The following is a 13,495-nucleotide window of genomic DNA, read 5'->3' on the forward strand; positions in this document are numbered from 1 at the left end:
TGCTCACCGCTTTGTGACCTCTAGTTTACTTGCATGAACCTTTGCACATGTGTTAGTCTCCCTACACAACTGTAAGCTCCCAGGGGTCAGAGACAGAGTCACTTGTGTCTGTAGCCCTCTGCAGCTCTGTAGGCTTTGGGACTCAGTAGGTGCACAATTAGGGTTCAGTAAATGGAAGAAGATGCGATCCTTTCCTTGGATCCTCACAATCTTGTTAGAGGGAGAAGCTTAAGCCCCTTACACAAGTGCCAAGATGAGCAACATACGCTCCTCAGGCCATTGGCATTCAGAGGAGGAGACATTTGTGAGGTTTGGAGCATAGTCACTGAGCCTCCTTCACAGATTTCCTGCCAAACAGCGGCTAAGACCTGTGGGATTTGAGTTGGCAGAGAGATTGCAGAAGGGAGGCGGCACTTGCGTTAGTTCCGGAAGGATGTGTATGGACTGGAGGTGAGAGAGCATGGGCGCAGAGCCCAGGAGACTGCCTGAATGGATCTGTCTTTACTAGGAGCCTGCAGTGGGCAGAGCTACCCATGGGGGGACAGACAGCCACAGCTGTGTCCTCAGATGGAGGCTCATCCTGGGGAGAGCCACGGAGACAGCTCGAGCCAAAAATCCCAACCGCCAGCTACCTTTATTTAACCATCTGGCAAATACTTACTGAGCATCTAGTACGTGCCACAGCCTATTCTGAGTTCTGGGACACATCAATGAATAGAACAGAGGCCTGCCCTTGTGGCCCTTACCTTTGGTGTCTGTGACCCAGGGGCCTGGGCACTCAGCTTGTAAGAACAGACACCCTCTCGTGCTCGAGCAGAGCTTCATTTGTGGAAAGCACTTCACACCTCTGTTCTCATTAGGTCCTCGCAGCCCCACTGGCAGCCCTTGAGCTAGATAGGGTGCAAATTCACAACTCCATATCATGGGTAAGGAAAACAAAAAACCAGAATGGTGAAGTGACACCTCTAAGACCCATTCGTATCCAATAGGACCCAAGTGACCTGATTCCTAGACCAAGACTCACTGCCCCATAGCAGGACATCTTGTCTTTATGGGGCTGGCTGCTACTCCAGACTGATCGATTGCCCCACCTCATTTGAGCCTCCTGTTTCCTGCCTTCACCTCCAATTCTTGTTAGCAGTTCCAGAAGCTGCTCCTGACCCTCTGCAAGCATCTGCCTCTGCAGATCATGCCAGTGCGCAGCCAAAGCTGAAAACCATTGGCAATCTTTAACTTATACTGACATCTGGGTCCTACTCCCAGAGATTCTGTTGTAATTGATCCAGGGTAAGGCCTGGACAGTAGGATCGTATGCTCATGTGTACACGTGCATGCACACACACTCACCTGGGAGGACAAAGGTCTCACTGGGACATCCTCCAGCAGGACCAATGCTTCCCTCTTTACAGCCCTCCCCCTTTGAATTCTCCCCCTCTGGAAGCCCTTCAAGGCTGTTCAGTCAGCCTTCTCTACAACATTTCCAGCCCAAATACAGTCCAGCTTGATGGCCAACACCCCAGGGCTGGAGGACTCATTGCTTCACTGGGCAGTTCTGTTAGAAAATCCGTCTTCATTTTCATGTTCTTGAAGCTTCCATCCTTTGGAAGTTCCAATGGGGTAAAACAGAAAACCTCAGGAGTGGGCAGAACTCTCAGTTGTATGTGTCTGAACCCCAAACCTAAGCTGGCTCCAGCAGAGAGGAAATGTATTAGTTCCCAGAACTTGGAAGTCCCAGGTGGGGCTGGCTTGGACTGGGCTGTCTCCAGAGGCTCCAATAGTTTCAGTGTGTCTCTGTCTGCCATTTCCTCCTAGCTCTGTTTCTTTCTCTGCATTGTGGGAAGATAGCTGCTGGTAGCCCCAACCCCGCAGCCTTCTAGCTTAACAGCCTCAATGGAAGGGAAGATGGCATCTCCCAGGGGAAGATTCTGAACAGCCAGGCTCAGGACTCTCAGCACCATCCAAACCACATGGCAGGAGCTCCACAGAGTAAAGAATAGTCCTGTCAACATGAGGTGGGGCAGGTGATCCAGAGCAGTAAGTTCCAGGTGCTCCCTAGAAGCCCAGTTGCCCTTGTCCTAGCACTCCCCCACAGCATCACGTGCCCCTGCGGTTCTTGCCTCAAGATAATCATCTGTTTATCCAGCAGCTACTCACATGATGTGATGTTGGGTCTTCTCAGCACATCCTGGATTGCTTGTTCGTCTCCCTCTGCAGATGCCATGCCCAGAGTACCGACAAGATTTCAAGGGTGGTCTTCTCTCCCCCGTCCTGTTCTGTCACTTGGACCACATTCATGACCCCTGAGCCCACACTAGCTTTGCTGGTGACCCCTTCATGCTGGTGACTTGCAAGGTGGTTGCTGAGCCCCTTTCTCCAGCCGGGTTTATCCGGGGGTGTGCTGGCCCCACGGGTGAGCCTTATATTGATCCCTAGCAGACTGTGCTGGCCACTCCTACTTGCCCCAGTCGCTCAAGTCCCTGATCCTCCTCTGTCTCCTCTGTTCCCTCCCAGCAACCTATCAACAAAGTTGAGAGTCACACCTTCCACATTTTTATCAAGCCGTTGATGAAATGGGAAAGACGGCAAGATGAAAATATGATGATTGAAACTTCCTCTCAAAAGATGACCAATGAGACTAGCAACATTAGTTTCTAATCTACCTGGATGTCCTCACTTACAAACCTTACTTCTCTACCTTACCCTCAGGACCACAGGACCATCAGCAAAGGATGGGTTACAGTCCATATGCACCATTTCTCGCATCTCCTCCTTGAGTTAATCGTAGTAAGCATGTAGGTTCCTGGCACTCCCTGCATCTTCTCAGGGCTGAAAGACCATTTCCAGGATACACTTTGAATTCCTGGGTGTCTGGTTTGCAGGACATACCTTACCTTCTGTTGGGAAAGCAGAATGACAGTGGGAGCGTGCCCCTCTCTGCAACGGCTTACGGTTGCCAGCCATGATCCAGTTATTTCACGTTCCTAGGCTGGGATCTGTTGGGGCCTATGGAACCTTCCCTTCTTCAGGCGCTGTGTGCTCTCTGTGGATCTCTTCCCCTATCTGTCTATTGTTGGCTACTTACCCCTTTCCCCAGATTCATTCTACCTGTTTCAGGTAGCAGAGATTCTCTTTGAGAGATGTCACAAAGGCAAAAGGGTTGCTGAGAGGCTGGGATTGCCACATTGAGCTGAAGGCATTGCCATCCTTTCTTTTAACTGTCTTTATTATAGCTCTAAGATAAAGGCACAGAAATAGAGTTAACCCTTTGGATCCAGAATCCCAAACCCTCAACGATTCACTTGCTGCTTCAAGAGTTATATACATGGGGCACTCCAGACAAATATTTATTGTATCGTCCTGTGTGCCACTTCCATCCCCGGCCTGGTCCCTGGGGAGTGAGGCTGGATCACGAGGACTTCAAACGCCTCTCACACACCTCAGTATCTTTGCATATGCTCCTCCCTCCTCCTAGAGCATCCCTCTGTTTTCTGCTGATCATAATCATGGCTCTTCTCCAAGGCCAAGTGAAAATGCCGCCTCCTTCATGGAGCTTCCTGTGATTAGCCCAATCATTCATTCATTCACTCAACAAATATCTATTGAGTGCCTATGTGCCAGGCACTGTTCTGGGCACTTGGGATCTACCAGTGAGCAAAATGAAGATCCCTGCCCTCATGGAGCTCACGTTTGGCGGGGGTGGGGGATACAATAAACAATAAAAATAATAGGTAAACTACATAGCACCGTAAAAGGTACAAGTTGATAAGGACAAGAGAAAATAACAGCACAGTAAGGCTGAGCCCCAAGTCTCTGCCTCAGTGCTCCAGGAGTAGCGTGGATGCAAAAGGGCTGAAGTGAGCAGAGAGAAAGTCCGAGGAGATGAGGGAGGTGACGGGACCCAGATTTGTCCCTTGCCCCATACTCCTTTGTTTGGCCCTTGGCTGCAAAGTTGCCACATTCTGTCCTAGGGTAGAGTCAGCATTTGTGTCCAGGGCTAGAGATTGAGTTCTAGCGTCACCCAGAGCCTAGGGTGGTCCTGACACTCGGTGCCCACTTAACAAATGTCGGGTGATGAATGCAGACCCGCTTGAGGAAACTGCAGGGACCAGAGGGTTGTGATGCTGAGCATGACAACAGAGTGAGAGCAGACCCAAGACGGGGAGTGGGACTGCTTGTGAGAGAGAATTCGAGGCTCTCCTGGAGTCTCGCCTGCCTGGGTCTTCTCCCTCCCTTTTGTGTTGCTGGGCTCCACCTCTCCTCCCCTCTCTTTGCATATGCTCTCTGCTTTGAATCTCAAGGACTCTTCCACCCTTGAGAGCCAGGTCCCAGCATCTCTCAGAAAGCTCATCCCCTCTTCCTGCTTCCTGGAGGCAGCTGAGGCTGGTCCTTCTCTCCCAGCAGCTCCCATGTTCCCAGCGGCTCCCGTGTTTGCCAGGCAAAGAGCTTCTATAAATAAAGTGAGCCTCTTAGCCCCCCAAATAGGGGCAGGTTCTATTTATAACACCTTGACTGGCGACTTTAACCTGCCCCCTCCAGGCTGTGGTCTAAGATCAAATGTAGGATCTGGAGGAGACTGCCGTTGAGCTCCTGCCCCGAGGGTGGGCCCTGCTTCCCCTCTGCTGACCCTCTCCCACCTTCTCCACTGCAGCCTACGAGATCGTCATAGAAACAGGCAACGGAGGCGAAACCAGGGAGAATGTCTGGCTCATCCTGGAGGGCAGGAAGAACCGATCCAAAGAGTTTCTCGTGGAAAATTCTTCCAGGCAGCGGGCCTTTAGGAAGTAGGAAGAGGGGTGCCCACAGGGGAATGGGGATGGGTGGGGTGGGTAAGAGAGAGACCCCAAGAATCAACTCCCTTGGTGGGGACCATAAATATACAAATGAGCTTAAATCACATGTACTTATTGAGTATCTACTGCATGCTGATCCTGTCGGAGTTCCTATGGATGGAACAGGAGATTTTGATAAGAGGGAAAGGAGGGGACAGCCATTTAAAGAGATCCCACTCTAAGAGACTAAAACTTGATTATCCCAACCACTAAAAAGAAAGAGTTATGTTACATGATAGAGTTGCTAACATTGCTACAATGGCAATCCTAGTACAGTGGATAAATGCACCAAAATAACATGTTTTACACCTTAAATGTATACATTGTTATGTGTCAAATATATTTCAATTTTGAAAAAAGGTAATGGAAAGCTACAGCAAAAATTAATTCAAGAGAGCCCACTACGCAGCAAGGCCAGGGCTCAAGGCAGACGTTATCCCATGTCTGTGCAGACGAGGGGCTCATGCTCTAGTTGAAAAGGAAGACATTCATCCATAAAATTGCAAAAGAATCATATAAGACAGCATAGAACTAAGTTCTAGGTAGAAGGAGGGAGGGAGGAGAGAGTCTTTAAGATACTTTACAGGAAAAGCAAAATTGGGTCTCGTATAAAGGCACCTCCGCTCACCACGCCTGGTTGGCAGACACGCCCTGGGGAGTCTCACCTCCTTCACATCAGAGCTGCCTCTGAACTGCTCCATACCCACTTCATCTCCCCACTCCTTCCAGAACTGTTTAAATAAGTCTCCCTCTCCCATAAGCCCACTATACTTTTTACTCAAACTCCCTCTACATCAGGATGAAGTCTGAGCCCCTTAGATTGGCACTTACAGACCACCACAGACTGCCACACCCTCACCTTCTTTTCCACTGCCATTTCCCTCACTGAACGCAAAGTCCACCCCAGCCAGCACTTCCCCAAAAAACATCTGCGCCTCCGCATCCCACTGTTCCCATGCCATGACTTTGCCAAGTCAAGTCCACATCAGGGGACTCTTCCTTTCCTCCCCTTCCTGGGCTCTCTGAACCCCACCACCCTCCTCAGCCCAATATCCAGGGCCTCACCTTCCTCTGACTCCATCCGATGTCCCCATTCACTGGGGCTTGGACCAGGCAGCCAGCAGGGCCCTTTAATGGTTGTGATTGCCATTCTATCCCTATCCCTCAGACCAGGGCCTGGAATGCAGTAGACACTCAATAAATGCTTATGTCCTTCAGTGGGCATGGGCAGCTCTCATTGGCCATACCTTTGTGTTCTGCAGGGGAACCACAGACACATTTGAGTTTGACAGTGTCTACCTGGGGGACATTGCCTCCCTCTGCGTGGGCCATCTTGCCAGGGAGGACCGGTTCATCCCCAAGAGAGAGCTTGTCTGGCATGTCAAGACGATCACCATCACTGAGATGGAGTACGGCAATGTGTATGTACTGTCCTCCTGCCCTCTCTCCCAGGACTTGCCACTCCCTTAGTGGGGAGGGACTGAGGCTGGACCACGGGCAAGACAGCACCGTGCAGGAGGCGTCCCCTTCAAGGCCAAGGTCACCTCACTCAGGAAGCTTATGGGGCAGGAAGAGGGGAGGCAGCTGTATAGTTCTGGAGCTCTCTGAACCCTAGGCCTACCCCCAGAGACAGGGACTAGAACAAACGAGGTTGGGTGCTCCAGTGTTTGAATGAGAGACGCTTCCTTGGAAGAACACTGAGAAAGTCAGACAGTGGAGACCTTCCTTCCCCTCCCCTCCCAGTCCTGTATAATGACACAGAAATCCAGCTTGGAAGCCCGCTGCTTCCATGGTCATAGTCAAAGCCCTCCATCCGTGTGGGCAGCGTAGGGACCAGAGACCAGCGGGGGTAATCCCATGGCCCACCTGCCTCTGAGGACCCCAGATAAGGAGCTTTGCACTCCCCCGACCAGGGCCTTCTGGGAACTCGGGCATTTCTGGAGGATTAAGGGCCTTAGTTACCCGGGTAACAGTTCACAGCCATCAGTTTGTGTAATTAAAAGCGCTTGGTAACCACGTTGGAAGCCAGAAAGAGCCCTGAGGCTCCGGAAGGCAAGAAAGACGCTGAGAAAGAACCAGGAGAGGAGAAAGGGGGAAGCCCAGGGCAGTGCTTGTCTCAGGGAGAGTAGGCCAGAGGAGCGAGTGGGAGCCTAGGTATGCAACTCACAGGGCCACCCTGGTTCTGCGTGCGGGGGCATCCACCCCAGGACCGCTGCCAGCCCCTCATCATCCCCCTCAAGCCCCTTCCCGGGGCTGGCCCTGCTCATGGCAACACCTTTCACGATAAGCACATGCGGCAGAAGCAGCAGCCAGGTGCAGGCCAGCCCGGGCAGGTCCCTCAGCCGCAGGCTCCAGCCTTCAGGAGCCCAAGCTTCTCAAAGCAATGTCTGGCCATGCTTGACCTGAGACCTGCAGGCTCTGTGGAGTTGGCTCACTCTGGCCAAGCCTCCCCTTTGGGAATTGGGCAGGAAAGGGTTCTGACTTCTCAACTTCTGTCTTAGCCAGCTCGGGCTTCTATAACAAAGTACCACAGACTGGGTGGCTCAAACAACAGACATTTTTTCTCACAGTCCTGGAGGCCAGAAGTCTGAGGTCAGGGGGCCAGCATGGTTGGGTTCTGGTGAAGCCTGTCTTCCTGGCTTGCTGGGTCCTCACACAGCAGAGAGGGAGCTCTGGTGTCTCTTCCTCTTCTTATATGGGCGCCAATCCCATCATGAGGGCCCCACCCTTATGACCTCACCTAAACCTAATTACCTCCCGAGGGCACCACCTCCAAATATCATTACACTGAGGGTTAGGCCTTCAACATAGGAATTCGGGGGAACACAATTCAGTCCATAGCAACTTCCGTGTTGGACTGCAATGTTATTTGTTGCTCTCTTAAAGAAAAAACCAACTGGGACACAATATGTCCCATAGGAGTTGCTGGGTGCGGCTGCTAGGAGCCATACTGGTGAGGACTTGAGAGCTGGGACGCAAGCAGTGAGTAGAGTTACTGACTCACCCAGCAAGCCGGGGCCAGGTCAGAGCCCCTTCTGCAACCTGGTGCTGCCTCCCAACCACAGGGAACGCGGCTGCGGATACTGCTCCCCCGCAAACCCCAAATAAGCAAAACAAACTGCTAAATGCAATAAAATAACAAAATAGAATGATCGCCCCTTGAGTTAGCTTTAAACTGACAACGTTGGCTGTGAGAGAGAGAAAGCCAAAGAGCTCAGCGCCCCCGGCACCTTCCAGGCTCAGGAGGGAGAAGAGAAGGCCCAGCCCTTGAACTTCCCACCCCACAGGCCTGGGGCCGAGTTGTAGGGTTTCTCTTCTGGTGCAAGGCAGCTGCCACACCCAGGGAAGTATCTTTTCCTACACCCTCGAGAGTGTGGCTGCTCCTCAGTGTGTCACTTAGGCTGGAGAGGGAGGGAGGGATGTCCTTGGGGTGGGGGCTCTTCCCGAAGGGAACGGGATGCAGAGAGCCCAGAATCTTGGATACTAGAGCTGTCACATGGTCAGCTGTGTGGCCTCAGGCAATAGTCCATCACCTCTCTGTGCCTCAGTTTCTCCTTTTGGGAGGTGAGCTAGATGCTCTCTGGAGTCTGGCGGCAAGGAAGGATGGCAGGGTTCCAGCATGGGAAGCTCCCGGAAGTCATTCTGCAGCCCACCTGCCTGCGCAGGTCTCAAGCCAATGGGTTCTGATGGGTGAGAACCTACCTCCCTCGAGAAATACTGCCTCCATCTGGAAAGGGGACTGTGCAGGCATGTTTCCTCACTGCAGTGACTCATACGTCACCGTTCTAGAAGGTGCTTACAGTCTGCCATTACAAAACCACGTACACAGCACTGTGTATGCTATGTAGATCCACAGTTCCTTTCCAACCACCATGTTAACCATAATATTTGAGTTCCCATTGAATACAAGTGAATTTATTCTCAATCTCTTATGAACACAATAATCTCAAATTTTTACCTTCCAAACTTTTTCAGTTCTGACTCCTCTTCTGCAATGTGCATTACCTTCTGACCAGTTCTTTACCATTAATAGCCTCAAGATTTCAATGGGAGTACACACAGAAAGACTTTTATTCCTCTTTTTTTTGTTGTTTTTTTGGTAAGGAAGATTGGCCCTGAGCTAACATCTGTTGCCAATTGTCTTCTTTTTGCCTGAGGAAGATTGTCACTGAGCTAACATCTGTGCCAATCTTCCTCTCTTTCGTATGTAGGACACTGCCACAGCAAGGCTTGATGAGCAGTGTGTAGGTCTGCACCCAGGATCCAAACCCACAAACCCCCCCCACTGCCAAAGCAGAGTGTGCAAATTTAATTACTACACCACTGGGCTGGCCCCTTATTCTTTTTTTAAAAACAAAAAACAGCTTTATTGTTTTACCCCAATGTCATATATAATACGTAATCATTATAAAAATTCAAATAATGCAAAAAAGTGTACAAAAGAAAGTAAAAATTCTCTACAGTCCTACCCATCAGAGATGGCCACCATGAGAGTCTGGTGACCCCATTCTCTCTGGCGTTTTTTAAATATCTCACACACATACTGTTTGCAGAAGTGTGATCATCTCATCCATGTTTTTAAAGATATTTAATTTCTTTTTGTTCGTTATTCTCTGCTTTTGCCTTTATTCTTGCTGATGACCCTACCCCCATTTCTACAACAGCCTGGCATGTGTCCTTCCACAGCTAGAGTCTTGACTCCACAAAGCCCTGGGGTCCCACATTCTGGTGATCTTATAATTATGTCTATTAGAAAACATTTCCTTATCACGACACCAGGGAATATTTTTCAGGCATTAAAAATAATGAATTAAATATGTACCAGATGACTTGGAGCAGTTCCCAGGAAGTATTGTTGAGTGAGAAAAGCAAGACATGGGAAGATGCCATTGTGTACAGGGAACACTGACGTCCTGTCTATGTCTGTGTCTATGCGGGTCTATACAGGGTTGGGTGGAACAGAGGGAAATTTGGCAAGATACACCCGCCACTGTTACATGGGTTATCTGAGGTGACGGCGGGATGCTGAAGTGGAAAGGAGGGAGAGCCAAGCAAAAGGAAAAGAAAAAGAGCGCATTTAGAAAACATGCATGTGATCACATGATTTGTGCATTTATATAGAATTATGTCTGCAAGTGGGCATTTGCATAAAGACATACATCTTAAAAGAATTTTTAAGCAAAGAATGCAAGTATATCTCCCTCTAAGAAAGTGTGATATGCAGCAACAATCCAAATTTATCAAGTGATAGTTTGAGGAAGACAGATCTCAAAACCTGAGAAGTGTCTTTAAATGGCTGGTTTTTCGGGTGGCCAGGCAGGCTGGCTCTCGGCCCAGCTCTGAGTCACCTTGGGCTGTGACTTCTCTTCTCCAAGCCTCAGTTTCCCCTTCTGTGAAAAGGGAAGACCAGGCCTACAACTTGGGGTTGTTGTGGGAGTTAATGAGATGCAAGAATGCAAAGCCCTGGCATTCAGTAAGCATGCAGAAAACCGAGCTCTTTTTTGCCATTATGGATTTTCACATAAAATAGGGCTTGATTTGGCACCACTGGGCACGCCCTTTCAGGGCTGCATTCCTGAAGTCATTAGCCAGTGCCAGAGTTGCTTATTTCCAAGGCTGTTGAAATATTAGTAATTTGGAGTGGGAAGAAACCACAGCAGTTGTTAGTCCAAACCTCTAGTGTTGCCATTGGGAAAATCAAGGTCCAGGTAGGGGTGTGACTTGCCCAAGGACAAACAGGTGGTAGGTGGTAGGGCTGGGGCCGACCCCAAGCCCCCTCAAGCCCTATGCAACATTTTCCCACTCTGCCCTCTGACTTCCTCCTTGATAATTATTAGACTCACTGCCACGACCCTAAGGCTAAAATTGGGGGTGTGTGGGGTGGAGGAAGAGAGAGAACTTTTTGGTCCAAGACCGTTTCTCTTGGCGTGGACTTGCTTCTGCTTGTGGTACTTCTTCAGTAGAGGACTTTCTCTTACCCTTTGTACTCCCCATAGCACAGGTATGTGCATGCACACACAGGCGCACGTGCGTGCACACACACACACACACACTCTCATAGTTTGACTCAGCCAAGCTCGAGGGATTTGATAGCACACATTCCGTAGTCACATTTCCACTTGGCTTTGCCTAGGATTGTCACCCTGGATCCCACAGCTGCCTCTGAAGGTGCCAACACTGGGTAAAGATTCTTCAATCCCTTTGAAGGACCAAGGGGACCAGCACGGTTGGCGTGGAGTGAGTTTAGAGGAGAAGGGCAGGCAACAGGTCAGAAAGGTAAACATCAGGAGGAGGGACACATCGTGTAAGGTCTTGCAGCCCTCTGCAAGATACTGGTTTTTGCTTAACCTGGAAAGCCATCAGACAGTTCTGAGCAGAATAATGACATTCTTGGGCTTCCATCTCCACAGGGTCACTTGGCTGCTGTATAGAGAATTGACTGGAGGTAGCAGGAAGCAGGGACACCAGATAGGAGGCTGATATATTCCAGGTAGAAGATGGTGGTGCCTTGGACCAGAGGGGCAGCAGGACAGATGCTGAGGGACTGGATAGTTTTTCAAGTGGGCTGATTCTGGATCTGTTTTAAAGATGGAGTCAAGGGGATTGGATCTGGAGTGTGAGGGGGAAAAATAAAAGGAGAATCAAGAAGCAACTGGAAGGATGGAGATGCCACTCACTGTGAATTTTAAGATAAAGACCCCATCCTCACATTTTAACACAGACATTGCCAGCCCGAATATCCTGTCGCCTGGGAAAGCAATCATTTATGGATGACCAGGGGTCCCCGAGGAGGGCATGACCCTTGGTTGGTATTCACTGAGTCTCCTTGCACCTCTCCCTGCCCAGGTACTTCTTCAACTGCGACTGCCTCATCCCTCTCAAGAGGAAGAGGAAGTACTTCAAGGTATTCGAGGTCACCAAGACGACGGAGAGCTTTGCCAGCAAGGTCCAGAGCCTGGTGCCCGTCAAGTATGAGGTCATTGTGACGACAGGCTACGAGCCAGGGGCAGGCACTGATGCCAACGTCTTCATAACCATCTTTGGGGCCAATGGGGACACGGGCAAGCGGGAGCTGAAGCAGAAAATGCGCAACCTCTTCGAGCGGGGCAGCACCGACCGCTTCTTCCTGGAGACGCTGGAGCTGGGTGAGCTGCGCAAGGTGCGCGTGGAACATGACAGCAGCGGCTACTACTCCGGCTGGCTGGTGGAGAAGGTGGAGGTCACCAACACCAGCACTGGAGTGGCCACCATCTTCAACTGTGGCAGGTGGCTGGACAAGAAGCGGGGGGACGGGCTCACCTGGAGAGACCTCTTCCCTTCTGTCTGAGGGCTGGAGGCCCTGACCACACCTTCCTGCCCCCACCTGGGCTGTCAGCAGTCCTTTCTCGAAGCCTCCTGGAGCTGGGACTGGGGGCTAGAAGGGTGGCGTGTGGCGCTGTGGACCAGAACTTCCTGGTCCTTCAGCGTCTACTGTGGGCGACCACTTTCGGGGTCCTGCCCCTACCCGGTCTCCTGGACCCACAGGAATCCATCAACATGTGTCATAATTCATGGCTGCACCAAAGTAGCTTTTTGCATTTTCTTCTCCAATTATAGTGGTGACCAGGCTGAGACACGCTGCCGGGTGTGGACGGGAAATTGGGGCTTCACCCAGGGGATAGAAGTGGGGAAGAAGAGGCCATCATGATGGTGTATTTTAAGCAAAAACTAATTAACACTTTTTTCCCAAAAAAGCTGGGCTAATTAAATTATTACCAACCACACTCCACAAAGAACTCATCTTGGCATCTGCTCACTAAGAAATGCATCCTTTTTTTCCCATTTTCAATAAATCCAGTGGCAAACAGAGAAAACATCAGGAGGAAGTGTTTTGGCCTTGGGGATTTATGAGCCTGTGAAAAGGTACATGACCCTTGCCATCACTTTACAAAGAACAAATCTCCGGGTGTCCTCTGGTTGCCCCACCCTGTGATAACACAGTTGAGACCCAGAGACCTGAGCAGAAGGTGGTGGGGACGGTACCTGGGAAAGCCTGGGGGAGGAGCAGGCATGGGGGATCTTTATCATGTATCACTGTTGGCTCCCTGCGGGCAATGTGGACCGAGAGCTGCCCTCAAGGGGAACGTGACCTTGATGGAGAGGTAGCAGGAGAACCACACGCTCACGTGCATGCACATACGTGTGCACAGACACGCACACTCTCTGGACAACAATCACAAAGAGATCAGGAAGCCGAATTCACAGCACCTGACTTCTGATTGTCCTGCGGGGGTGGGTTGAGGGGGCCCTGAGGGGGAAAGCGAGGTGGCCATTGAAAGCTCAGGCTCAGAGGCTGCCTGCCTGGGCTGGAGTTCCCAGTCCACCTCCTACCTGCTGGGAGAGCTTGGGCACATTATTTCATCTCTTGGGCCTCAGTTTCCTCATCTGTCAAACAGAGAGAATGATAATACCTACCTCCTAGGTTGTTATGAAGACTAAATGAGTTAATATGCAGACAGTTCTAATCCAGCACCTGCACTGAAGGGTGACTGTGTCCATTGTGTTGAACAAGCAAGACTCAAGGGGGCTGGAGGGGGGTGGGAGGAGAAGTAACCATTAAAAAGCTTAATTTGTGTCTTTTCTGTGGAACGGGTTCTGCTTCTGTCCCCGAAGAAAATTTAGGCAAG

At 50.6% G+C, this 13,495-nt stretch overlaps 1 protein-coding gene across 1 annotated transcript in view; it reads left to right on the forward strand.

Annotated features, from left to right (window-relative positions):
* Window positions 1–12,703, forward strand: part of LOXHD1 (lipoxygenase homology PLAT domains 1) — a 169,384-nt gene extending 156,681 nt beyond the window's left edge. Inside the window, exons 39-41 of the mRNA XM_046672168.1 lie at window positions 4,649–4,781; window positions 6,092–6,250; window positions 11,676–12,703. Of these exons, the coding sequence (XP_046528124.1) occupies window positions 4,649–4,781; window positions 6,092–6,250; window positions 11,676–12,156 (773 nt within the window). The 3' untranslated portion in view covers window positions 12,157–12,703. The remainder of the gene's footprint in view (window positions 1–4,648; window positions 4,782–6,091; window positions 6,251–11,675) is intronic.
* Window positions 12,704–13,495: the final 792 nt, after the last annotated feature.

Source organism: Equus quagga, chromosome 9 (genome assembly GCF_021613505.1).
Source record: "Equus quagga isolate Etosha38 chromosome 9, UCLA_HA_Equagga_1.0, whole genome shotgun sequence".
Taxonomy (NCBI): Eukaryota; Metazoa; Chordata; class Mammalia; order Perissodactyla; family Equidae; genus Equus; species Equus quagga.